Consider the following 25882-nt stretch of genomic DNA (forward strand, 5'->3'; position numbering starts at 1 on the left):
GTGGACCAGGAAACCGGATAGCGGGCAGTAACGCAGCGTAGCGGCTTCCAGGTCTTGGTTGGCCCGCTCCGTCTGGCCATGGTTTGCGGGTGGTATCCGGAAGACAAGCTGGCAGAGGCCCCGATAGCCTGACAAAAGGCTTTCCAAACGCGTGAGGTAAACTGGGGTCCTCTATCTGACACGATGTCCTGCGGTATACCGTGTAATCTGAAAACGTGCTAAACAAGCAGGTTGGCAGTCTCCAGTGAAGAAGGCAGTTTAGGTACCAGAACATAATGTGCAGTCTGAGAGAAACGATCCACAATAGTCATTATGACGGTGTTACCTTCTGATGGAGGGAGGCCTGTCATGAAGTCCACAGATATGTGAGACCATGGACGGTGAGGAATAGGGAGTGGACGCAAAAGACCAGCAGGGGCACGATGAGAGGCCTTACTACGAGCACAGACGGAGCAGGCCGAGACAAATTCCTTAATGTCAGAGAGCATGGAGGGCCACCATAAGCGCTGTCGTACTAGGAATGCAGTGCGGTGGTAGCCAGGATGGCATGCCAACTTAGAATCATGGCCCCACTGAAGCACTGAAGATCGGGCTGAAGGGGGAACGAACAGAAGACCAGGTGGGCATTGCTCAGGTGTGGGATGACCGGCCTGGGCCTCCTGAACCACTCTTTCCACACCCCAGCAGGCCGCTCCGATGATGCAGGAAGAGGGTAGTATGGTCTCCTCTGAATCCTTCTCCAAGGGGGTAGCAAACTGGCGAGATAGGGCATCGGGCTTAGCGTTTCTGGATCCAGGACGGTAGGTGAGGGTAAAGTTAAACCTTCCCAAAAAAAGTGCCCATCGAGCCTGACGAGCATTCAGCCTGCGGGCAGAACGAAGGTAAGAAAGATTCTTATGGTCAGTCCATACCACAAAAGGTTCTACCGCTCCCTCCACTCAGTGCCTCCATTCCTTCAGAGCCAGGACCACAGCCAGGAGTTCACGATTACCCACATCATAGTTCTTCTCGGCAGGACTAAGCTGGCGAGAATAGAAAGCACAGGGATGGAGCTTCTGATCCGAAAAGGTGCGCTGAGAAAGAACCGCTCCGATTCCAGAGTCCGAGGCGTCCACTTCAACCATAAACTGAGCGGTGGAATCTGGATGGGACAGGACAGGAGCTGAACAAAAGTGTGTCTTTTATTTAACAAAAGAAGCCTCTGCAACAGCTGACCAAATAAAAGGTGACTTAACAGAGGTCAGCCTTGTCAGAGGTGCAGCTACCTTGCTGTAGTCACGAATGAATCGACGATAAAAATTAGCAAAGCCCAAAAATCGCTGTAGCTGCTTCCTGTTGGTGGGAGTTGGCCATTCTGCAACCGCCTTTACCTTGGCAGGGTTTGATCTTATCCTCCCCTTCTCCACTACAAAACCAAGGAAGTGTACAGTAGCCGCATGAAAATCACACTTTTCAGCCTTAACATACAGTCTGTTTTCAAGGAGGCGCTGGAGGACCAGTCTCACATGCTGAACATGTTCTTCCACAGAACGAGAAAAAATTTAAATATCGTCAATGTACACAAAAACAAATCGGTTTAACATGTTTAAATTAAATTAAATTAATTATGGCTAATGAAGACCAGTCTATGTGTGGGTTGTGTGACCTTGACCAGGGAAGGCTCAACACTAAGGGTGACGAAGGTGCAGGGATTACATAGAGTGAAATTCTTTCGTGATGATTCCCTGACAGCAGTAAAGAAACTGGGGCAGTACGATGGGTCACGGTGGCCAGTGACTTACCATCTAGAGCAAAGACTGTCTTGGGTTTAGGAAGGGATTCAATGGGGATGTTACACTGGGAAACAGTCACAGTCAATGAAGTTGTCGTCGGCCCCTGAGTCTACCAAGGCAGAAACGGCAAATGAATCTTGATTACATGTTATAGTTCCTGGAAGTTGAATACGTTGGGTGGAGGGGTCAGAAGGAGAATCGCTCACCAGTGGCCCTCCCGTGGCTGATGAGCTCGCTCTTTTGGGCACGACGGACAGTTGGGCACGATGTGGCCAGCCTGACCACAATACATACAGAGCCTTTGGTTTATGCGCCTTTGTCTCTCCTCCGGAGAGAGTTTCATTCTTCCCAACTGCATGGGCTCCTCGGTAAAGGGTGGTGAGGCGGCTGAAGCTGGGGCAGGAGGAGCAGCGGTCCATGACTGTTCGGCAGGACAGAGTGCAGACGAGACTGATAGGAGGGATGGTCTGGAAGATGAATAGGAGCTACGTCTAACTGATCTCTCCCTACGTCTCTCCATTAAACGATCATCCAAACAAATTGCCAAAGAAATCAATTCCTCAAGAGAGCTTGCCTCATCACGTGCAGCCAGCTCGTCCTTAATTTCCTCACTTAAACCCCGAAAGAACACCCCCTGTAGGGCCTTCTAATCCCAACCACATTCTGCAGCTAGGATACGGAAATCAATGGAGTAGGACGACACTGTACCACCACCCTGACGCAAAGAGAGTAGTCTGTTACTTGCTTCCTTTCCTTGTAGCGGGTGGTCAAAAACCTTGCGCATTTCAGCTGTAAAAGCCGCTAAGGTATTACAAATAGGCGAATTACTGTTGGCTAAAGCAACCGCCCAAGCTGAGGCCTTGCCGGCAAGTAAACTCATAATGAAAGCCACCTTAGCTTTATCATTACAATATGTTAATGGTTGCTGATATTGATGGAGAAACTGACTACATGTCCCTGCTTCCCCTGAATACCTGGACGGTGTAGGAATGAATGGTTCTCGGGGTTGGGCTGGTTGGTTGCCTGGTTGAGCTGGAGATGGAGCTTGATCTTGAGAGGCAGCCACGGCAGGAGGATCCGGTGAGGTAATTGAAGTCAGGTGGGAAGCCTTTTGCTCCAAATGAGAACCAAGCTGAATCACATTGGCAGATAGCTGGGCTAGGGAGCCCATAGCTTCTTTTAAAGCTGTTTCATGTTGTCCAACTCAGGTTCCTTGTAAGGCTAGTGCCTGTTTCAATCTCTCAGCTTCTGCGGGGTCCATGCTTGGCCAGATTATTCTGTTAGGGCTTGAAGTTAGACCCCCAAAGCAGAGCCCAGAGACTGATCAAACAGAGTTCAAAAATGTATTTTTCCAAACGGCAGGCAGGACAGGCTGGCAACGACACTCCAGGAGAGGCACAACAAACCTGAGCACAGGAACAAGTATTAATATCAAAAAATGGCAGAGAACTAGACTAGAATCCGAACAGGGCACTACCAAGTAGACGGAGTAATCTGGCAGCGGTGTGGAGTGAGAACCAGGGTTTTGAAGACTGTAATTAGTGTGGAGTAGATTCAGGTGTGCCTCACTCTCCTGGAGCCACGCCCCCTGTCACACACACCCTGCACAGAAACAGAAAAGGGGAGGGGGAACAGACAACAACAAAAACAGATCCCTAACACTAAAGCCTGATTCACCCGGCAGGATAATGAGGCCGGTTTTGGTCTGGATTCTCCCGTTCCCACAATCTTCAGATCATCATCAGATCATCTTATCACATATTCCTGCCGTGTGTTCAGATGCTCTCGTCTGCTGGGAAGGATGTCGGGACCGCTCCCATCTGAGATCAGGGATATTCAACATGTTGGGTGTTTTGGCCCGAGGTCTCACTGTGTGGTTTCCTCTGAGGGGAAGATGCTATGAGCCTGCTGACTGTGACGCGTAGCCAATCAGAAAGCCAAATGTAGTAGCGAGGAAACACCGGACCGGAAGCACGCTGGGAATCCAAAAATCAAAACAGCTGTCATGACGAACCAACGCCTCTTCTTTTTAAAACGTGGATAAAAAAACACCACAAACGATCGCCATTGCTTCCTCTACATCCACCAGGTTTGTTGATTCTGGAATCACGTTTGATATCGAGAGGTTTTGCGAGATTTCCCGTCTGATATGGGGATGTTCACCAGTGAAATCAGTTTGTGTGTGGCTGCACACCACATACTGTACAACCAAAACTGAAAAACCTGTGATTATTTATCGCCCTGTGTGTTGGTCTCTCAGGTTTGGGAAATCTGCTGACAATTTTATAATCCTGCCGTGTGAATCAGGTGAGGAAAGGGCCACATTTGGGGGCCGTCCACACTGACAGTGACACAGCTTATGACCAGAGGTGAGGCTGCCCCACAGAGCCCCCCAGCCTCTTCAGACCGGTGAATCCCACAACATACGTATGGGACCAACCAGCTTCCCGGGGTGGGAAACCCAAGGGACCGCCCCTCCAGTGGGGTACCAAGCCACCACCAGTGTCGCAGCCCCTGAGAGGAACCACTGGAGATAAAAGATTCAGTGAAGAACCTAATAAAAGTAGATAAATAAATAGATACGAATGCACATATATATATCTATACACACACACACACACACACACATACAAATCTGTTAAAATCCTGATTGAAAAGGTGAGTCTTTAACCTTTTTTTAAAAACCTCAACAGACTCTGCCACCCTGAGGTTCCCCGGCAGGCTGTTCCACAAACGGGGGCGTATGAGCTGAACGCAGCCTCCCCGGGGGTCTTGGTCATGGTTTGAGGGACAATTAAAAGGCCGGCGCTGGAGGACCTCAGGGCCCGTGAGGGTCGATGTGATAAAAGCAGGCCAGATAAATTGGGGAGTGTAAAACCATTAAGATACTTAAAAACTATGAAAAGAACCTTAAAATTGATCCTGAAGCCAATGAAGTGATTTTAAACCAGGCGAGATATGTACCTGCCCGATGGTCCTCGTCAGTACAGTGCAGCCGAGTTTTGTAGTAGTAGGAGAGTTGCCCAAGTCAGTTCACTTCAGTTCAGCTCACATGCCCAAGTCAGTTCACTTCAGTTCAGCTCACATGCCCAAGTCAGTTCACTTCAGTTCAGCTCACATGGCCGAGTAGCTCGCTTCAGTTCAGCTCACATGACCGAGTAGCTCGCTTCAGTTCAGCTCACATGACCGAGTAGCTCGCTTCAGTTCAGCTCACATGACCGAGTAGCTCGCTTCAGTTCAGCTCACATGACCGAGTAGCTCGCTTCAGTTCAGCTCACATGGCTGAGTAGCTCGCTTCAGTTCAACTCACATGGCCGAGTCACCTTGTTTCAGTTCAGCTCACATGCCCGAGTCAGCTCGCTTCAGTTCAGCTCACATGGCCGAGTAGCTCGCTTCAGTTCAGCTCACATGGCTGAGTAGCTCGCTTCAGTTCAGCTCACATGGCCGAGTAGCTCGCTTCAGTTCAGCTCACATGCCCGAGTCAGTTCACTTCAGTTCAGCTCACATGCCCGAGTAGCTCGCTTCAGTTCAGCTCACATGGCCGAGTAGCTCGCTTCAGTTCAGCTCACATGGCCGAGTAGCTCGCTTCAGTTCAGCTCACATGGCCGAGTAGCTCGCGTCAGTTCCGCTCACATGGCCGAGCAGCTCGCTTCAGTTCAGCTCACATGACCGAGTAGCTCGCTTCAGTTCCGCTCACATGACCGAGCAGCTCGCTTCAGTTCAGCTCACATGGCCGAGTAGCTCGCTTCAGTTCAGCTCACATGACCGAGCAGCTCGCTTCAGTTCAGCTCACATGATCGAGTAGCTCGCTTCAGTTCAGCTCACATGCCCGAGTAGCTCGCTTCAGTTCAGCTCACATGACCGAGTAGCTCGCTTCAGTTCAGCTCACATGGCCGAGTAGCTCGCTTCAGTTCAGCTCACATGGCCGAGTAGCTCGCTTCAGTTCAGCTCACATGGCCGAGTAGCTCGCTTCAGTTCAGCTCACATGGCCGAGTAGCTCGCTTCAGTTCAGCTCACATGGCCGAGTAGCTCGCTTCAGTTCAGCTCACATGCCCGAGTCAGCTCGCTTCAGTTCAGCTCACATGGCCGAGTAGCTCGCTTCAGTTCAGCTCACATGGCCGAGTAGCTCGCTTCAGTTCAGCTCACATGGCCGAGTAGCTCGCTTCAGTTCAGCTCACATGACCGAGTAGCTCGCTTCAGTTCAGCTCACATGGCTGAGTAGCTCGCTTCAGTTCAGCTCACATGGCCGAGTCACCTTGTTTCAGTTCAGCTCACATGCCTGAGTCAGCTCGCTTCAGTTCAGCTCACATGACCGAGTAGCTCGCTTCAGTTCATCTCACATGGCCGAGTAGCTCGCTTCAGTTCAGCTCACATGCCCGAGTCAGTTCACTTCAGTTCAGCTCACATGACCGAGTAGCTCGCTTCAGTTCAGCTCACATGACCGAGTAGCTCGCTTCAGTTCAGCTCACATGGCCGAGTCAGTTCACTACAGTTCAGCTCACATGACCGAGTCAGTTCACTTCAGTTCAGCTCACATGCCCGAGTCAGCTCGCTTCAGTTCAGCTCACATGACCGAGTAGCTCGCTTCAGTTCAGCTCACATGGCCGAGTAGCTCGCTTCAGTTCAGCTCACATGCCCGAGTCACCTTGTTTCAGTTCAGCTCACATGCCCGAGTCAGCTCGCTTCAGTTCAGCTCACATGCTCGAGTCAGCTCGCTTCAGTTCAGCTCACATGGCCGAGTCAGCTCGCTTCAGTTCAGCTCACATGACCGAGTCACCTCGTTTCAGTTCAGCTCACATGCCCGAGTCAGCTCGCTTCAGTTCAGCTCACATGCTCGAGTCAGCTCGCTTCAGTTCAGCTCACATGGCCGAGTAGCTCGCTTCAGTTCAGCTCACATGCTCGAGTCAGCTCGCTTCAGTTCAGCTCACATGGCTGAGTAGCTCGCTTCAGTTCAGCTCACATGGCCGAGTAGCTCGCTTCAGTTCAGCTCACATGGCCGAGTCAGCTCGCTTCAGTTCAGCTCACATGCTCGAGTCATCTTGCTTCAGTTCAGCTCACATGGCTGAGTAGCTCGCTTCAGTTCAGCTCACATGGCCGAGTAGCTCGCTTCAGTTCAGCTCACATGGCCGAGTAGCTCGCTTCAGTTCAGCTCACATGCCCGAGTCAGCTCGCTTCAGTTCAGCTCACATGGCCGAGTAGCTCGCTTCAGTTCAGCTCACATGGCCGAGTAGCTCGCTTCAGTTCAGCTCACATGACCGAGTAGCTCGCTTCAGTTCAGCTCACATGGCTGAGTAGCTCGCTTCAGTTCAGCTCACATGGCCGAGTCACCTTGTTTCAGTTCAGCTCACATGCCTGAGTCAGCTCGCTTCAGTTCAGCTCACATGACCGAGTAGCTCGCTTCAGTTCATCTCACATGGCCGAGTAGCTCGCTTCAGTTCAGCTCACATGCCCGAGTCAGTTCACTTCAGTTCAGCTCACATGACCGAGTAGCTCGCTTCAGTTCAGCTCACATGACCGAGTAGCTCGCTTCAGTTCAGCTCACATGGCCGAGTCAGTTCACTACAGTTCAGCTCACATGACCGAGTCAGTTCACTTCAGTTCAGCTCACATGCCCGAGTCAGCTCGCTTCAGTTCAGCTCACATGACCGAGTAGCTCGCTTCAGTTCAGCTCACATGGCCGAGTAGCTCGCTTCAGTTCAGCTCACATGCCCGAGTCACCTTGTTTCAGTTCAGCTCACATGCCCGAGTCAGCTCGCTTCAGTTCAGCTCACATGCTCGAGTCAGCTCGCTTCAGTTCAGCTCACATGGCCGAGTCAGCTCGCTTCAGTTCAGCTCACATGACCGAGTCACCTCGTTTCAGTTCAGCTCACATGCCCGAGTCAGCTCGCTTCAGTTCAGCTCACATGCTCGAGTCAGCTCGCTTCAGTTCAGCTCACATGGCCGAGTAGCTCGCTTCAGTTCAGCTCACATGCTCGAGTCAGCTCGCTTCAGTTCAGCTCACATGGCTGAGTAGCTCGCTTCAGTTCAGCTCACATGGCCGAGTAGCTCGCTTCAGTTCAGCTCACATGGCCGAGTCAGCTCGCTTCAGTTCAGCTCACATGCTCGAGTCATCTCGCTTCAATCGTTCAGTTACACATGCCCGAGTCACCTCAAAACTCAAAAGAGTCGTTCGGTCAGCAGCACTTCCGATTTGTCGTTCATCTCGTGAGCAGTGAGGCTCCGCCCCTCCCTCACCTGAAAATCTGCAGCGGCGCTCAGAAAGTTTCTGAGTGAAAAACAGACATTGTTTGTTTCGCAAAACTTGTAGAGATAAATACATGAATAATACATTGTTTAATACACAATAAACAATGTTAAAACACCACTGTAGCGTGTATTGTGTTACATTTAATATTGTCCCCTATACTTAGTTCTGCCCTATGAACATAACATTATTTATTGATACTCGTAAAAAAAAAGAAAATCAAAATGTTGGAAGGAAAAAAAACTATAAAATCATATGTATACATTAATATATACTGTATATCTGCCATTCTGGATGCCAGGTATTTATTCAGTGTAATAATTTATCTCATTTATTTTCTGATTCAACTAAACCTCAGAAACAACACACATAATCTAGAATAAGAAGACCAGGACCACTAAAAACTAATGTGTACTTATTGTTTATTTTCCTCAGAAGTGTTTCAGCATTTTACTATGAATACATGATTCTCCTCGGTGGTTCATGTCACAGTTCAGCCTCCAGGTCCAGGAGGTGGAAATAGTGCACATGCGCAACTGAATCAAATGACTCAAATGACTCAGACAACCGATCCACTTGGATGAACGACTCAAAAACCCGTGAGTCCGTTCAAGGAGTCGGGTTTCTCGTCACTTGTGGGAATGGGGTTGATCATGTTGTCTTGAGGTTCTATGGGGGGGGGGGGGGGGGGGGGGGGGGGGGGTGGCCACGGCCTACAGGGAGTCAGTCACCTGTGGTCAATTGGACTAAATACAAATAATACTATTTTTAAATCAAATCAACAAAGATGCATTAAAAGGAAAAGAAAATAAGTAATAGAAACTGTTATGTTAGTAAGTTATCATAAAACTAAATGTATTCACAGTGAAGGAGTCTTGATGCTAAGGTGATCTGCTTGCCTCTCTCAGAATATTACAAAAATTAAACTGCTTGAGGAAATATTTAGCTTGTGTTGGTTAAAAAGAAACTGTTGTGGAAACTTTTACCAGTTATTGTGTTTGTTAAAAATTAATTTAAAGAAAATGTTTTGGTTCGATTTATGTAAGAAAATAACCTTATGTATTCTGGAAATATGTAACGGATCCCAACAAAGAAGATTTCTATATACATTTGTCTTTTTAACCAGAATGTTTATCTGAAAGAAAGCGTGTTTGTCTCTGTGTGTTATTGTGCTCCGTGTCTCAGGCCATCATGCACCACGAGGGTCACATGGACGACGGGCTGACGCTGTCTCGCTCTCAGCATGAAGAGAGTCGCACTGCCAGAGTCATCCGCAGCACTGTGTTCCTGTTCAACCTGTTCATCAGGTGGGGCACACACACACACACACACACACACACACACACACACACACACACACACACACACACACACACACGCACACACACACACACACACACGCACACGCACACACACACACACACACACACACACACACACTAGCACTGCCAGCCCTGTCAAAAATACATTTTCTTTTTCTTTTTAATAATTAAAAAGTGATTCTGAAACCTGTTCTAGAATCAACGAGTGACTTGAGCAACTTTGTCCAGAAGATAACTAGTTATATTTTGTTGAGCTCAGATGTTGCATGTCCTCTAAATGCATCACATCTCCTTTCCGCTGCTAACCTCTGATTGAAGTTGGATGCTGCTATCGGATTAAAATGTTGAGTATTATCAACCAATCAAATGATGATGACGGCCCATAGGCAGGTGCCTGACGACTCACTGTTGTTATCTGCTATTCTGGAAAGGTGATGGTGGCTGGGGAACCAAGATGGCGGCGCCATTTCAGACAGAACTCGCTCTGCCTTCAAACTCTGTTTAAAGCAGCAAAACGAACTTTAGTGGGTATAATTCAAGCTGCATGTGATGGCAAATAACCTGGGCTCAAATAAGAGAACTCTTATTACTCCTAATTCCTCTCCATCAAAACCTTCTGGAAAGAAAGGAGTAATGGAAACTGACACCAGCGAAAACATTATTACTATACTCAACATGGCTATTGAAGAGCAAGGACCTAACATAGACAAGAGTGTTAGCGACCTGCAGGTTACTATTAACTTTATCTGTGGGGGGTTTCCGGTGACGCACAACAGTATGGAAGCATAAAATCTGAGCTCTGGTGCTAGCTTGTATTTCCCCAAGACTCCAGATCTAAATCTGCTAAAAACTGCAATATATTTTGCTGCAACAATGAGCGGGGACAAATCCAAGAAAGGTGGATATGGGCTATAAAACCCTCCTGGTGAGGAAACGCTGAAATAAATCCTCGGCTACGGACTCTCCACCTGGACAACATGGCGACCGCATGGCGAGCCTGGACTCGATTCGTGTCGCAGTGAGTGAAGCCATGGCAGCTGAAATGGCAAATCTTCGGGCTGAATTAAAGACAGATTTACAAGACTTTCGCTGTGTAATTCGCGAAGATATGCAGAAACAAATGGAAGCGCTCACAGCAGAAGCTGGAGGATACCACTAGACAAGTGGATGATGCAGGGGAAGGTATAAAACAGTTGGAGGAAAATTTGTCAGAAGCAGGGCGATGGAACACTGGAGTTAAGGACACACTTATTCAGCTGCTACAGACCAGCGGGTACTTGAGGAGCAAGTTTCCCATATTGAGGGCCGATCCAAGCGGAACAATATCCGCATATACGGCATACCCGAGGATATGGAACAGGGCACTTCTGTGACTTCTGCTATTGAAAATCTAATTAAACGAGAACTCACAGAGGTCCTGGGTCAAGATTACAACCTCGCCATCGTGTGATGGGGCGGAAGCCACCAGCGGGCGCCCCGCTACGGTCAGTAATAATCCGCTTTCTCTGCTTCACAGTCAAGGAAGAGGTGCTGCGCAAAGAATGGAAAAAAATACTACGCATCAAAGATAAACAAATGTACTTTGACCATGACTATGTGCTGCAAGTACAGAAAAGACATAAGGAATATATCCCTGTTAAAAGAGCTTTGAAGGAGAAAGGGATTTGCTTTCAGACTCCTCACAATAAGATGCTCGCATTTTCCACATCAGGAAGTGTACTCTACAACAGTGCCACAGACGCTGCAGATGATCTACAAAAACGTGGCACCGCCACGGTACGGATTAGCCCAGCAAGGAACAAACCTGCCCGCACCAGCAAAGAGGAGACGCTGAAGCAGCTGTTGCCATGGGAGATGCCGTGAAGATTTTCACAAACAGGTCCGTGAAAAACTGAGGGAGTTTTGGAGGACGTCCGAGGAAACAACGGTGGACTAGTGATCATACTACGGGAGGACACTTCCTACAGGAGGATACTTCCTACGGGAGGATACTTCCTACGGGAGGATACTTCCTACGGGAGGATACTGTCTACGGGAGGATACTTCCTACGGGAGGATACGGCCTACGGGAGGATACTTCCTACGGGAGGATACTTCCTACGGGAGGATACTTCCTACGTGAGGATACTACCTACGGTGAGGATACTTCCTACAGGAGGATACTTCCTACGGGAGGATACTTCCTACGGGAGGATACGGCCTACGGGAGGATACTTCCTACGGGAGGATACTTCCTACGGGAGGATACTTCCTACGGGAGGATACTTCCTACGGGAGGATACTGCCTACAGGAGGATACTTCCTACGGGAGGATGCGACCTACAGGAGGATACATCCTACGGGAGGATACTTCCTACAGGAGGATACTTCCTACGGGAGGATACTTCCGACGGGAGGATACTTCCTACAGGAGGATACTTCCTACAGGAGGATGCGGCCTACAGGAGGATCCTTCCTACGGGAGGATACTTCCTACGGGAGGATACTTCCTACAGGAGGATACGGCCTACGGGAGGATACTTCCTACGGGAGGATACTTCTTACGGGAGGATACTTCCTACGGGAGGATACTTCCTACAGGAGGATACGGCCTACGGGATGATACTTCCTACAGGAGGATACTTCCTACAGGAGGATACTTCCTACAGGAGGATACTTCCTACGGGAGGATACTTCCTACAGGAGGATACTTCCTGCAGGAGGATACGGCCTACGGGAGGATACTTCCTACATGAGGATGCTTCCTACGGGAGGATACTTCCTACGGGAGGATACTTCCTACAGGAGGATGCGGCCTACGGGAGGATACTTCCTACGGGAGGATACTTCCTACGGGAGGATACTTCCTACGGGAGGATACTTCCTACAGGAGGATACGGCCTACGGGAGGATACTTCCTACAGGAGGATACTTCTTACGGGAGGATACTTCCTACGGGAGGATACTTCCTACAGGAGGATACGGCCTACGGGATGATACTTCCTACAGGAGGATACTTCCTACAGGAGGATACTTCCTACAGGAGGATACTTCCTACGGGAGGATACTTCCTACAGGAGGATACTTCCTGCAGGAGGATACGGCCTACGGGAGGATACTTCCTACGGGAGGATGCTTCCTACGGGAGGATACTTCCTACGGGAGGATACTTCCTACGGTGAGGATACTTCATACGGGAGGATACTTCCTACGGGAGGATACATCCTACGGGAGGATACTTCCTACGGTGAGGATACTTCCTACGGGAGGATACTTCCTACGGGAGGATACTTCCTATAGGAGGGTACTTCCTACGGGAGGATACTTCCTACGGTGAGGATACTTCCTACGGGAGGATACTTCCTACGGGAGGATACATCCTACGGGAGGATACTTCCTACGGTGAGGATACTTCCTACGGGAGGATACTTCCTACGGGAGGATACTTCCTACGGGAGGATACTTCCTACGGGAGGATACTTCCTACGGGAGGATACTTCCTACGGGAGGATACGGCCTACGGGAGGATACTTCCTACGGGAGGATACTTCTTACGGGAGGATACTTCCTACGGGAGGATACTTCCTATAGGAGGATACTTCCTACGGGAGGATACTTCCTACGGTGAGGATAAGCACACAGAGAGGTGCGAGACTGTACAGTCAGTGCCTATGAGAGTTCACAGGGGTCATGGCTTTGGGGAAAAGACTGTTCTTGAGTCTGTTTGTCTCAGACCTGATGACCCTGTAGCGCCTTCCCGAGGGCAGCAGGTCAAACAGGGTGGGAGCTGTCCTTCATGATGTTCATGGCTCTGCTGAGGCAGCGGGAGGTGTAGATGTCCGTCAGGGAGGGGAGGGGGCAGCCGAGGATCCTCTACCTCTCTCTGCCGCGGTGCAGCTGCCATACCAGGCTGTGGTACAGTATGTCAGCAGGCTCTGTCCATATTGGTCAGGCGAATGGACACTATGATGCCCTCACTGATTGATGAAGATCAAACAGGTTTTCTAAAAAATAGACAAACCCAGGATAATATAAGGAGAGCTTTACATGTTATCGAACAAATTAATAATCAGAAACTACGTTCAGTTATCCTCAGTCTTGATGCCGAAAAGGCTTTCGACTCGGTTCGGTGGGACTTCCTGCATTTATGGATAAAAAGATTTGGGTTCTGCATTGAATTTATAAATTGCATACCGGCACTTTACGCTCCCCCTACTGCCAGAATAAAAATAAACTGGAGTCTCTCCAATTCTATACAACGGCAACGTGGATGTAGACAGGGTTGTCCTGGGAGCCCCAATTTATTTAATCCATTTATAGAACCTTTAGCTCAAGCCATAACGCAGGAGACTGCATTAAAAGGTATTCACATTTTTGGAGAGGAATATAAAGTGTGTTAAAGCGTGGATGATGTGTTGATCATAATCACAGACCCCGATACTGGTTTACCAGTTCTGATGACAATGCTAGAAAAATATGGTTCATACTCTGGTTATGCTTTTAACATCCAAAAAACTCAAGTCATGACATTCAATGTTCACCCCGGACCGGAATTGACATCCAAATACAGCTTTAATTAGTGCTCTGACCACATAAAATACTTAAGTGTATACCTACCCAAATATATGATAAGAACTACAAATGTTTAAACAAGGAAATAATTGGTGATCTGGACCGCTGGAGCCTGGATCCTTGACTTTAGTAACAGAATTCAGACAATCAAGATGAACATCCTCCCAAAATTGTTATATCTCTTTGTATCACTGCCAGTGCCAATTCCTGATCAACAGTTTAGAGAATGGAATAAGCATACCTCAAGGATTCTGTGGAAAAGAAACCAAGAATCAAATATTCTACTTTGCAGTGGCTGGGGGGGGTACCTTCTTTAGAAGACTATTACATATCAGCCCAACTGAGACCCCTGGTCTGTTTGTGTGACCCTTCCTATTTTACAAAATGGAAAACAATTGAGAAGTCTTTATCTGAAGTACCAATTCAATGTGAACTCGGTGCACTGGAAAGTGGAATACATACGACAACTAGTCAGTGGATTAATCTGACATTTAAAACCTGGAGGTCAGTGATTAGCAAATATAATCTTCAGGAGGAAGTTAAACTTCTCAGATGTCCAGCATACGAGCCCGGCTTCCTACCTGCTTCACATGATGCTAGATTCAGACAGTGGACTTTATATGGCCTCATTGCAGTGTGCACCATGTTTGAGAAGTCAAACTTAATGTCATTCAGCACTCTAATGTAGGACGATAACTTGGAGAATCAGGATTTTTTCATCTACTTGCCACTCTGTGATTTTATTACTAAAAGGATACAAAACAGTAAAATCCATGAACCCTCTTTATTTATCAGTATTATTAGCAAGGCATACAAATCGACAAGTGTTAAAAGCCTTATTAGTCAATTATATTGCAGTTTAATAACACTTAAGGCGGACTCAACAACTTATGTAAAACAAAAATGGGAAAAAGAAATGGATATAGTAATAACTGATGATATGTGGTAAAAAGCTTGGGAATTTCAATTTTAATCAACTAATTCCAGCACCTGGAGGGATTTTTGCTAGAAAACCGTTATTTGCTTTTTCATAACACTGAAGCAAAAATCTCAATTCAGCACAGTCTCTGCACACTGTTGGAGAGAATGCGGGGATACAATGGTGGACTACAGACATATTTTAGACTTGTCCCCTCATCCAACCTTTCTGGTTGGGCGTAACAAATATCATCTCTGAAACATGAGGCTTTAACATCAGTTGTTTCTTCTTTGAGATGTTCCTTGGATGTTTCCTGGAAGAACATACAGCAGATGATGTTTATCTCTTGAAAATCTTTTTGGCATGAGCTAAAAAAGCAATAACAAAATGCTGGTTACAGAAGCAGCCTCCTACCCTGAAACCTTTTATATCCATAATGGAACATGTAAACCTGATGGAACGCATGACCGATACTCTCCGGCTTCAAGAGAAGCTCGGGAAAAGACATTGGAAAAAATGGCTGGACTTTTCAAATTGTGGCAGTTCTCCTTTACTGGCATCATTCTAATTCTATATTGTTTTTGCTTTTTGGTGTGATTTGTACAATTTGTGACCATCCCGAGATCTTATGTGTTTTTTTGTTGTTGTTGTTTGATTGTTCTGTTTTGAAAAATGTTCAAAAAATAAAAGTAAAAAAAAACCAACTAAATATCTGTGAAGCTCTCAAGGAGCTAAAGGGAAAGGTGACTCATACTGAAGTGAGAAACATTAGAAAACATGGTGTTGGAGTTGTCTCGGTATAAAAGAAGATGGAATCTGCAGCTTCACGAGCTACCGGAAGAAGACGGAGAAAAGGTCATTGAAATATGCCAAAACAAGGATCCTGATGAAGTTCAGGGAGAGACTTCATTCTGTCCACAGGATTGGTCAACGGCGTGAGTTTTCTTCAGCACCACTGCCCTGCGCCATGATCTTACAATTTACTATGAGACACTTTTGAAACACCATCTGGAAAGCGGCGAAGCGATCCGCCTACCTGAAGACAAGGAAGATGTCTCTCCTGAGGACGGAGAGGGACACAACCAGCTGTGGCCACAGGTGCAGAAAGCACAAAAGGAAGGGAAGATGGCTTACTTTGCATTCGGGAACAGAAAAGAGATTCACTGAAATGCCTTTCAGTCCCGTATGCTGATATGACTCAAGGTCTCTTTTCCTTATTGTACATATTGTATATACAGTATGCTGCCAGGGATGAGCCAGATTCTCGATACAGACGAGGATCTGGCACTAAAAAGCTTTTTTTTACGAGTACGAGCATACTACGAGTAAAACTCATCAGTATCCGTGCTGGTGCTGAAGGAAAATCCTCATTTGGTAACTTCACGCTCTGTGATTGGCCAGTCACACACAGAGCCCGCCCTCCACACACACACACAGAGATAGACGTTCTCTCTTCAGGTTTTCTTCAGCTCACCTCAAATTCGGTTTGTATGATATTTAAAGTTACTTGGTGAACTTGTTTTGTAACATTCGTGGTGCATCTGACAAGACAGAGCTGAAAACGGCTCGTGTCACATCAGACACTGACTTTACTCAGGTCGGGTTTTTTTACCGTCTGCTTGCTCTGAGTGTGGCTGGTGGTGTAAAGTCAGTTGGAAAACTCTGGTCGTACTGAACGTGGTGCTTTTGAGAAGAATACAGTGAACAGGACTGACATATTACCATATTTTCCACACTATAAGGCACACCGGATTATAAGGCGCACCTACATTGATTGACATAATTTACAACTTTGTTCATATATAAGGCACACTGCATTATAAGGCACATGGAATAGACCAGTAGTCAGCAACCTTTATAGCTCAAAACCATTAGGTTACATTTTCCACTGACTCTAACACCCAGAGAGGTGCACACACTTTATTTTGATAGTCCTACCTGCAGCCTATGCCAGGAGGACACTACACACAAAACCTTCTTCACTGCTGGTTGACAACTTACAACTACCGGTAATAAACTAAACTACATGAACTAAGCAACAAAAACACAACACAACACAATTATTACCGACACCACAAACCAAATAGAACCCCCAATAATTGCATTTAAAACACCACAAACAGCTGCAATGAATTATGGGAGTTTCTATCGGCTGCACTGAGGAGCTGAGGATGAATTTGTCGCTGCAAGGCATGATGTCCCATCATGCCTTGCAGCGACAAATTCATGTTTTGTGTTGTTGGAGGTTATTGTGGGTTGTTGTTGGGCTTGGTGTTGTGTTGATTGTGTTTATGTGTTTTTGTTCCCCAGTTTAGGGAGTCATTATTTCATCTAGTTTATTTTGGTTTGTTAGAATGTTGGTGTGCAACCATGAGTGATGAAGGTGTTGTGTGGAGTGTCGTCCGCTCTGAAGATCTGGTTGAGAAGTTAGAGTTGTCAAAATAAAAGCTTCTGGTTGTTCAGCTGTCAAATAGCAGTCTAGAGTAGAACAATTATTCCATATATAAGGCGCACTGGCAGCTTTTGAGAAAATTTGAGGTATTTAGGTGCACCTTATAGGGCGGAAAATATTCACACACATCATTACAAAATAAACAGTCTTACAGACTTACTCACACACATACACACATATAGCTGAACACACAAAGTAGCCTATATTAATATCTTTATTGTATATGGCTGTTCATAAAAATAAATATATTATAAATATTACAAATTAAGCTTTATATACTGTATTGTGGAGGCGGAGAAAGAGAAACGGACGAAGGAGTCGAGTCGCTTTCTTTTATTTCCTCTCACAGCACTGACAGTCCACCTGTCAATACCCAACCACCCTGTGTCACCACACTTCCCCTTATAACTCCTCCCACTACCAACACCACACTACGTCACCGACACACCCACTGCATTCTGTTTGGGAGAACCTCCCCTTCAGGTGCTCACCACAATATAGTATTTTTTTTTATATATATATGAAACGTTGAATCTCAATTATGAGGCTGTTCTATAAATAGTTTTCAAATGAACAATAAATAAAGCAACTTCTGATAAATCCATATCAATTTCAGACTTAAAATAATGTACCGATTTAAGCCACACCCAGTTTCAATTGAGCCACGCCCACTTCTGGTTTAGGCCCCACCTACTCCAAGTACAGATATGAATACAGATAATTTAGATAGTTGAACAGGTACAGATACAGACAGTTGTAGACTCACTCATCCCTATGACGGACCATAAAACTATTTTTTTGGAAATATGTATGTCTGCTAGTAATCAGTCTAAAAGAGTCAATTCACATTGGAAATTAAATAATTATGTTCTAGTGAATGATTCTAAGTTCAAGGAGATTTAAATAAAAATAGATGAGTATTCGAATAAAGTAATGTATTGAAAATGCATTTAGTAAAAATTGGGAGTTCATGAAATTTGAATTGAGATCTCTTATAATGAAAAGAGGAACTGAAATAGTTAAAAATAGAAAAAAAGAAGTCAGAAATAATCTCTGAAATTATTGCTTTATCAAGGTCACCTGATAACTTATCAGAAGATAACAGGAATTAGATATAATATAAGGCAAAAGGTGCTTTTGTGCATTCTCGAAGGACTTGGCTTGAAGAGGGAGAACAAAACAAGCTATTTCTTCAAATTAGAGAAAATCACAATAGATTTGGCAGCAGGACGAAGCTTTGTTCCGATGGAGTCATCACATAAGACCCTCCAGGGATCTTCAAGACTTGTGAATTAGTTTATAAAAATGTATATAAGTTTAAATTGTCTACAGAGGCAGGGCTCGACATTCAGGCTCGCCGGAACATCTGGGGCGAGAAAAAGCTTTTCTCGGGCAAGGGAATCGTCTACCCATTTGTCCGAACGGGCTCGTGGTTTTTTGGTGATATTTTTGATGATTTTTCAGCAAAAATCACTTTGTATCACCAACGGATCACGCCACCACCACCGCAGGGCGCGGCCATTTCTCGCCCCGAGAGCGTGATCACGTGAGTCTCGCGTGAACGAGATGATAGCGTGGGAAAACGCTTGAGGCCGATCGTGGCCGATATTTTCTTCCCAATTTGTGTTCCCCATTCTGGTCAGTGGCGCTGCGTCTTACCTGGAAAACATGCATTCTGATTGGATAGCGCTGTGTAATTCCTTGGGAATCCGTTGAATTATGTTGTCCGCCATTTTGAATTTTTCACTTCCGTCAACATTCAGATCTACAGCGGAACGAATTAAAAACTTCAACTGAAATTATGTATTTTTGATTATTTTGACTTTCTAATCCCGAAGTTTCATAACTTTTTGTGGTTCAGAAAAAAGTTGACTGAGCAGGAAGAGGAAGAGGATTTGATTTGTTACTATAACCAAAATACATGTCACACTATGTTATTGAAATAGATGCATATGGATAAAAAGTAACTAATACAATAAATAAGGTGTGGCAGTATGTAGTAGTAGTATGGTAGTAGGGATCCAATCTTAATACTACCAGACTTATTTCAGATGAACACGGCAAAATGTTGTGTTTATTATACATATTATTATTATATTGTACATATGTTTATATGTTTATTTGAGGCCGGTTGGCCTCAAATAAACACCGTAGTTGTTAATTCAATAGTGGGAGTGAATTCAACTCCGGGCTTTTTGCTGTGAAGAACAAACTTAAAATATATATTATTATCCCTTCAGATTGAAGAGTATAAACAGATATGCCTTCCCGGAATTTCATTGAGATATCTTGATTATTTGACAAACTACAGGTGTTTTTATGTAAATAGTTATATTGGTCGAATTCATACATTACCCAAGCTTATAAACTTCGATTAAACTTTGGGGTTAGGGTTAAATATAAAATATTTGTCTGGGAAAGTAAAAAGTAATAAGCACTTGCCCAAAGCGCTAAGTGCTCAAAATCCTTAATGTCAAGCCCTGAGAGATCATGGAGAAATTCTACAATTCCTGAGCTAATATTAAAACCATTAGCAATACTGATAAAATGAGGTGTCCCATCACAATACAGGGTATTGAAGATGCTAATAAAAAAAGCCCAGGGAATGATGGCTTGACTTCTGAAATATACAAATGATTTTCCAAGGACTTATCACACTTTTTACATAAGGTTTATATAGAACGCATTACTAATGAAAAGCTCCCTCCTTCTTTCACTCAACTAAACACCTTGATTCTTAAACCTCAAAAAGACCTGTTTCATACTGAATAATGATTACAAAATAATTGCTTGTTTGGCTAAAAAATTCAAATGTACACTTAATGATATCATCGATGAAACACACAGTTTGTTTTTATGACTGTCAGACATATGACAAATAACATAAGACTGTTAATAGATATTTTGGATCATTCAGAATTAATTATGGATAACCATTTCATTCTTTTTTTTATTTTTATAAAGCTTTCGATTCCATTGAACATGAATTCATTTTAAGAGTCTTTGATATTTTTGGTTTTAGAAATATGTTTAAAAAAGCCATTAAAGCTTTATATGCAGAAGGAAATAGTTCAATAAAACTCCCATATGGCACAACGAAAATATTTGATTTTAAGAGTGGGCTCTGTCAAGGTTGTCCGATTTCTGCAATTGCTTTCATGTTCAAAACAGTCAGGTGGTAGTTCTCCGTATTGTTGGCAGAACATTCAACTAGCAGATGACGCAACACTTTTTTAATAGGATAAATCTCAAGTTGGCGAAGCACTCAGTCATTAATACTTTCTGAATGGCCTCAGGACTCAAACTGAACATTTCAAAATGTGAAATTCTCCCTGTTAAATTCTGCACCGATACTATTATTTTACGGTGTCCCTGTTTATGTCCGTTCATGTCTCTGTATTTCACCGCACTCGGAGGAGAGGACAGAAGTCTCCCGGGAAGAAAGGAGAGGTGAACAGTGAGTCATAGTTCTACAAACCTTGAGATCGGATTAAAACAGTAATTTATTACAAAAGACAGAAATACTGGCCTTCCAGAGAATCGCCTTATACTTAGCCGTTAAACGCGGAGTAAAGCAGCCGAGGATAAACGCGCGTCAGGTCAGTCAAAGAGGGGAAACAAGAGAGAGCGAGAGCCAGAGCAGGCGGGAGTTCAAACCCACGCTTCACTCAATCCCCTCTTCCCATTGGCCACCGCTAGAAGGAGGCGTAAGCAACGTAATCTCCTATTGGCGGACCTTCACACAGACTGAACAAACTACGCTACCCATGATGCATTTCAGTATTTTTCCACCATCTACAGCTCAATAACAAAACAGTGCGCCGCCATTTTAACAGTTTTAAGTAAGTCTATGCATGAAACATCACAGTTCGGAGGTCAAAGAAAACGTCATAATTCTAACAATTAGCATAAAGTTAAATATCTTGGTATTATCATTCAAAAAGACCAAGGTGCCAGATTATCTGAAAATGTCGACCCTCTCATAACTTCAGTACAACAGAGATTTAACCTTTGTCTTCAAAGAGATTCATCCATTACTGGAAGATCCTTGGTAGCCAAAGTTGAAGGCCTTTGCAGACTTATTTATGCAGCCATGGCACTTTATGTTTCAAATGAATTATGCACAAAAATTGGTATATTATTTAGGTGTTCTGAAATCTTAATGAATAACTCTTTCATATATTCTCCATCTGTGAACGGTTTCCCATGACTATTTCCTGAGCACACAAAACTTGCATGTGTAGTTGAATTTGCAGACTTCACCCACTTCTTGAATTGAATTTCCTCAGATCAGCTTTTTTTCTCTCTTCTCCCTCTGGATATTTTTCAGCAAAGGCTCTGTGTGTATTATTGAAATGTCTTGCGACATTTGACCTTGTATTGTGAGCCAGTTTTTCTCCACAAATTCGGCATACTGGTAGGCCACTCTCGTCAGAGGTAAATGCAAATGATGCCCAGGCATCATTAAATGTTCTATTTTCTTCAGATATTTTTTCTTTTCTTATATTTCTCCATACTTGGCCTACCTCGTGTTAGAAGTCTCGACAAATGTACGGCGTTTTGGCGGGTATAACGGCTTCCGCGAGTGTGACGTTTATTTTGAGCGAGGAAAAATTATAAAAAATAATCAAATATAATTTTATTTTAGACTTTTGCAGACTTGTTGAGAGTGATGGCAAATTGTAGTCACTAGAATTTGCCGTCACTCTCAACAAGTCTGCAATGAACCCTCCCGGAATTGTGGGCGCTCCGCAGCGCAAAGCTACAGGAAGCTGGCAGCTTCATGTACCAGTTGAGCCGTGGAACCCGGAGCTGCGGAGCTAGCTGTCATGACCTGCAGCCCAATTCTACCTTCTCCGTGATGACGTTACATCACTCCGCCTACATTTTACCCCACTCTTTGTAACGGGACTGCGAAACGCAATATGCCTCTGGGTGCGCTTTGCCTTACCTCCCATACCACCCTTTGCCTTACCTCCCATACCACCCTGCTCCGGGATGAACTGCAGTGGGACCGAGGCTCAAGGAGCCGCAGTGGAGGACCAAAGAGCCGCGGGTTGCCGACCTCTGGTCTAGACAGTAACATGATTTTCTGGATTAAACCTGCCTGATCATCTTGGATAATGCTATGCTCACACAACTTTTCTCCCCATAAATATTTCGTTAGGAACAATCAGGATATTACATTTAAGAATGTGACTTCCTGACTCATCCAGTAAATGCAATGACAAAAAGTAAATGGAAAAGACAAAGACAAAACAAGAGAAGTATTGACAATACGGAATAAGCAAAGGCAAGTTAGAAAAGGAATATGACTACCTTTCTTTATTTTTGGAATTATTGATTCTCTTTATATTTCCACATTTATTTCCTTTTAATTTTGGCACTTCTGTGATTGCATGCATTAGAAGCACAGCACAATCAGAAGAAGTAAAGCGGCCTCTGACATCACTCTCCTGCGCCGCTTGGAAATGCTAAGTCAAATTGAATTGTGATCCTTTTTTTGCATGGCGGAGATGAAAACGAAAAAGTAGTTCTGCCATAAAATGTGCAACCTGGATAGGGAAATGAAAATGCAGTTTGAATGAACTATCATTAATTTAATTTATGAGTCAAATAATGCAACTATAACATTGAAATAAAAAGCACTTACTAATGCATTTTAATTTTAAAATTTGACATTTCAAGATTAATTTTAGTCACTATTTGCTGGAGTGTCTTTTGAAAATTTTATCTTAATCATCATTTTCCTTTTCATTTCAATTAAGCCACAAAATAAGCAGCTTTGTCAAAGAAAATAAAAATGCAGTTTGGATGATTGATATGATCATTTTTATTTATGAGTCAAAAAATGCAGTTTAATCTAAAAATAAAAAATGTCTTCTGTTAATACATTTCAAATAGATTTTTAGGCCACATTCGCGTCCATACAAGGCAGCCTATATCCAGTAAATCTAAAGCTATATTAGCTCCAGTTTGTGGGATGGTCATATCGGCACTACAGGACAAGAAAACAAATTGGCTGAAGTTGGATAAACAGTCATGCCTACCAGTGGCTCTGGAAACAATACCCTTCTTGGAACAAAAGAGTAGAGGAAACTTTGTTTTTTTGTGCCATGTAGGCTAGATACAGGGTTGTGGGGATGGGTGGAGAAAGGAATATAAACTAGCTGTTTGATGGATGAACATTAATCTTTTACACAGTTACAAGATGAATATGGCCTTGGGTCATTTTTAATGACACATAGGGAATGCCATTTAAATAGCTATCAACCCCAGTAGAGGATTTTATGAGTAGGACTATAAAATAAAACAATATAAAATATAAATGTTAATGCTTGCAAATACTGCTCCAGTATGAAAGAAATGTGGGGACTGGAAATTAATGTGATCCTTGAAGACGATCAGTGGTGGGAGATATGTGATTCAGGACACAAAATAACCAACAGCTCATTTTAATTGGTAAGTATAGATGAAATTTTTTTTTAAACCTTTGATAATCTCAACTTTAGATGAAAGAAATCATTTATGGAGAAACTTTGACACAATTGGAGACCACTCTCATATTTTGCGATTGTCCAAAACTTCAACTATTATTGAAGGCATTCAGGCAGAAATGAGATCTATTTCATTTTGATTTGCAATTTTATCTATGGTTCTTTATAATCACATATATTCCAGCACAAGACAGGGATGAAAAAAAAAGGCATATATAACATATCCTACCACTGGCAGCAAAGAAGATTCTTGGCTCAGCCCACTTTAGGCTTCAGGGTTGCTATTATAGCCAAGTAATTGTGTGGGAATCTACGTACCACTGGAGCATTTGTGTGTAGTATTGCTCTTTCAGCACAACACTTCAGGTACTGAACCTTCCCCATTTGTCATACTGCACTGTGTTTTCTAACTCATATTGGAGAAGACGGACTCTGATATTGGCTGGAGACTGAACAAACTGCCGCTGTATTGCGGTCACTGTAAAGTCATGGTGAGAACAGACTCCATTGTAAATCCCCACTGAAAGACAAAGATTACGGATAAAAACAGTTTAAATTAGGCTTCCATGAAGGGTAAACCTATCGTTAAGTCCTAAGTGCAGCCTTGTAAATTCATGTTTGATCTATCAGAGTAGTGTGAAGTTACGTCATCAATGATCTGACACATTGATCTTATCTAACAAGTTCTGAACATCCTGAAAACTGTCTGAGTGAATGATTTAATAACAAAGACACACTACAGCATTGATCAATTATAATCTGATTCAGTCTCCCACATCTTTGCTCTCTAGGGGTCTGGACACACTCAGACAAAAGGGAAAGAGCTCTACGTTGGATCTACCAATTGACTCTGTTAGCTTGAGTCTGCAGGATCTGATCGGTTACTTCCAACCAGCCGGAGATCACCTGGAGCATGAAGACAAGCAGAACCGACTGAGGGCTCTGAAGAACCGGCAGAACCTTTTCCAGGAGGAGGTAGGTGTGTGTCTTGGTTAAAACCATGCCACATACAGTGACGGTGTATGATCTCAGTGTTTTGCAAGTCATTGCATTGTTTTTATGTAGTAAAGTTTTTGTTCACCAAATCTCCAGTCTGTTAGCTTTGTTTTTTCTGGTCACAGCTCTCGACCTGTGCAGAGCTGTCCAGTCACAGTGTTATTTGTGTGCAGCTCAAGTGGTAAAACTCATCTGTGCCACTAGGGGATGATCAACTTGGTGCTGGAGTGCATCAATCGTTTGCATGTCTACAGCAGTGCTGCTCATTTTGCTGAGGCAGTCGGGCGAGAGGCTTCTGAATCCTGGAGCTCCATTCTCAACTCCCTCTATCAACTACTGGGTAAATGCACGCATGCACACACACACACACACACGCACGCACGCACAAATGCATCAAAAAGTGGAAATAACATTGTATTTCCAGTGCTCATGAATTAAAAGTTGAATAGATAATGATATAGTAATTTAGTTGAACGATATCTGGTTAAAAGCTGTAATGAGAAAACAAAGATCAGGGGCCTCATTTATAAAACCTTGCGTAGGATTGCCACTTAAAATGTACGTCCGCCCAAAAGCTGAAGATGGTGTGCGCTTAAAAGAATTCAGATCTATAAAACCTTGCCTATGCACATCTTCATGCACTTTCCTTTCATAGATCCCAGTGTACCTGGAAGGTTGACCGTTCATCTCACGCCCTCAACACGCCCACTTTCTACCATTAATGCTCAATGCAAAGAGCCTTGTCAATATTTTTACTTCTCAATCAGCCTGTTGATCGCCGGCATTTGATGCTAAATGCTGACAGAAAAGATGAAGAAAAGGAATTTTACATAGAGAGAAGGTGGAGGTCAGGAGATGATATTATTTGCTGTCACAGTAGTGGAATCACTAATAAAAGAAAAACAAGTGATTGGCAGCTCATCACCAGTTGAGATAGTTTGACAGCTGCCAAACTGCAGAGGTGGAAAAGAAGAGTCTGATCTGAAGGTAGAGGTCAGAGGAGAGTGACATCATGGGGAAGAGTGACATCATGGAGGAGAGTGACATCACGGAGGAGAGTGACATCATGGGGAAGAGTGACATCATGGAGGAGAGTGACATCATGGAGGAGAGTGAAATCACGGAGGAG

The 25882-nt window shown here is 44.3% G+C and overlaps 1 protein-coding gene across 1 annotated transcript in view; it reads left to right on the forward strand.

Moving 5' to 3' along the window:
• The window catches only part of ryr2a (ryanodine receptor 2a (cardiac)), a gene marked incomplete at both ends in the record, with an annotated part of 435130 nt that overhangs the window by 104673 nt on the left and 304575 nt on the right, over positions 1-25882 (forward strand). The window contains 3 exons of the mRNA XM_080517507.1: positions 9202-9323; positions 24549-24732; positions 24958-25093. Of these exons, the coding sequence (XP_080373633.1) occupies positions 9202-9323; positions 24549-24732; positions 24958-25093 (442 nt within the window). The remainder of the gene's footprint in view (positions 1-9201; positions 9324-24548; positions 24733-24957; positions 25094-25882) is intronic.

Source organism: Blennius ocellaris (assembly GCF_963422515.1).
Source record: "Blennius ocellaris genome assembly, chromosome: 21".
Taxonomy (NCBI): Eukaryota; Metazoa; Chordata; class Actinopteri; order Blenniiformes; family Blenniidae; genus Blennius; species Blennius ocellaris.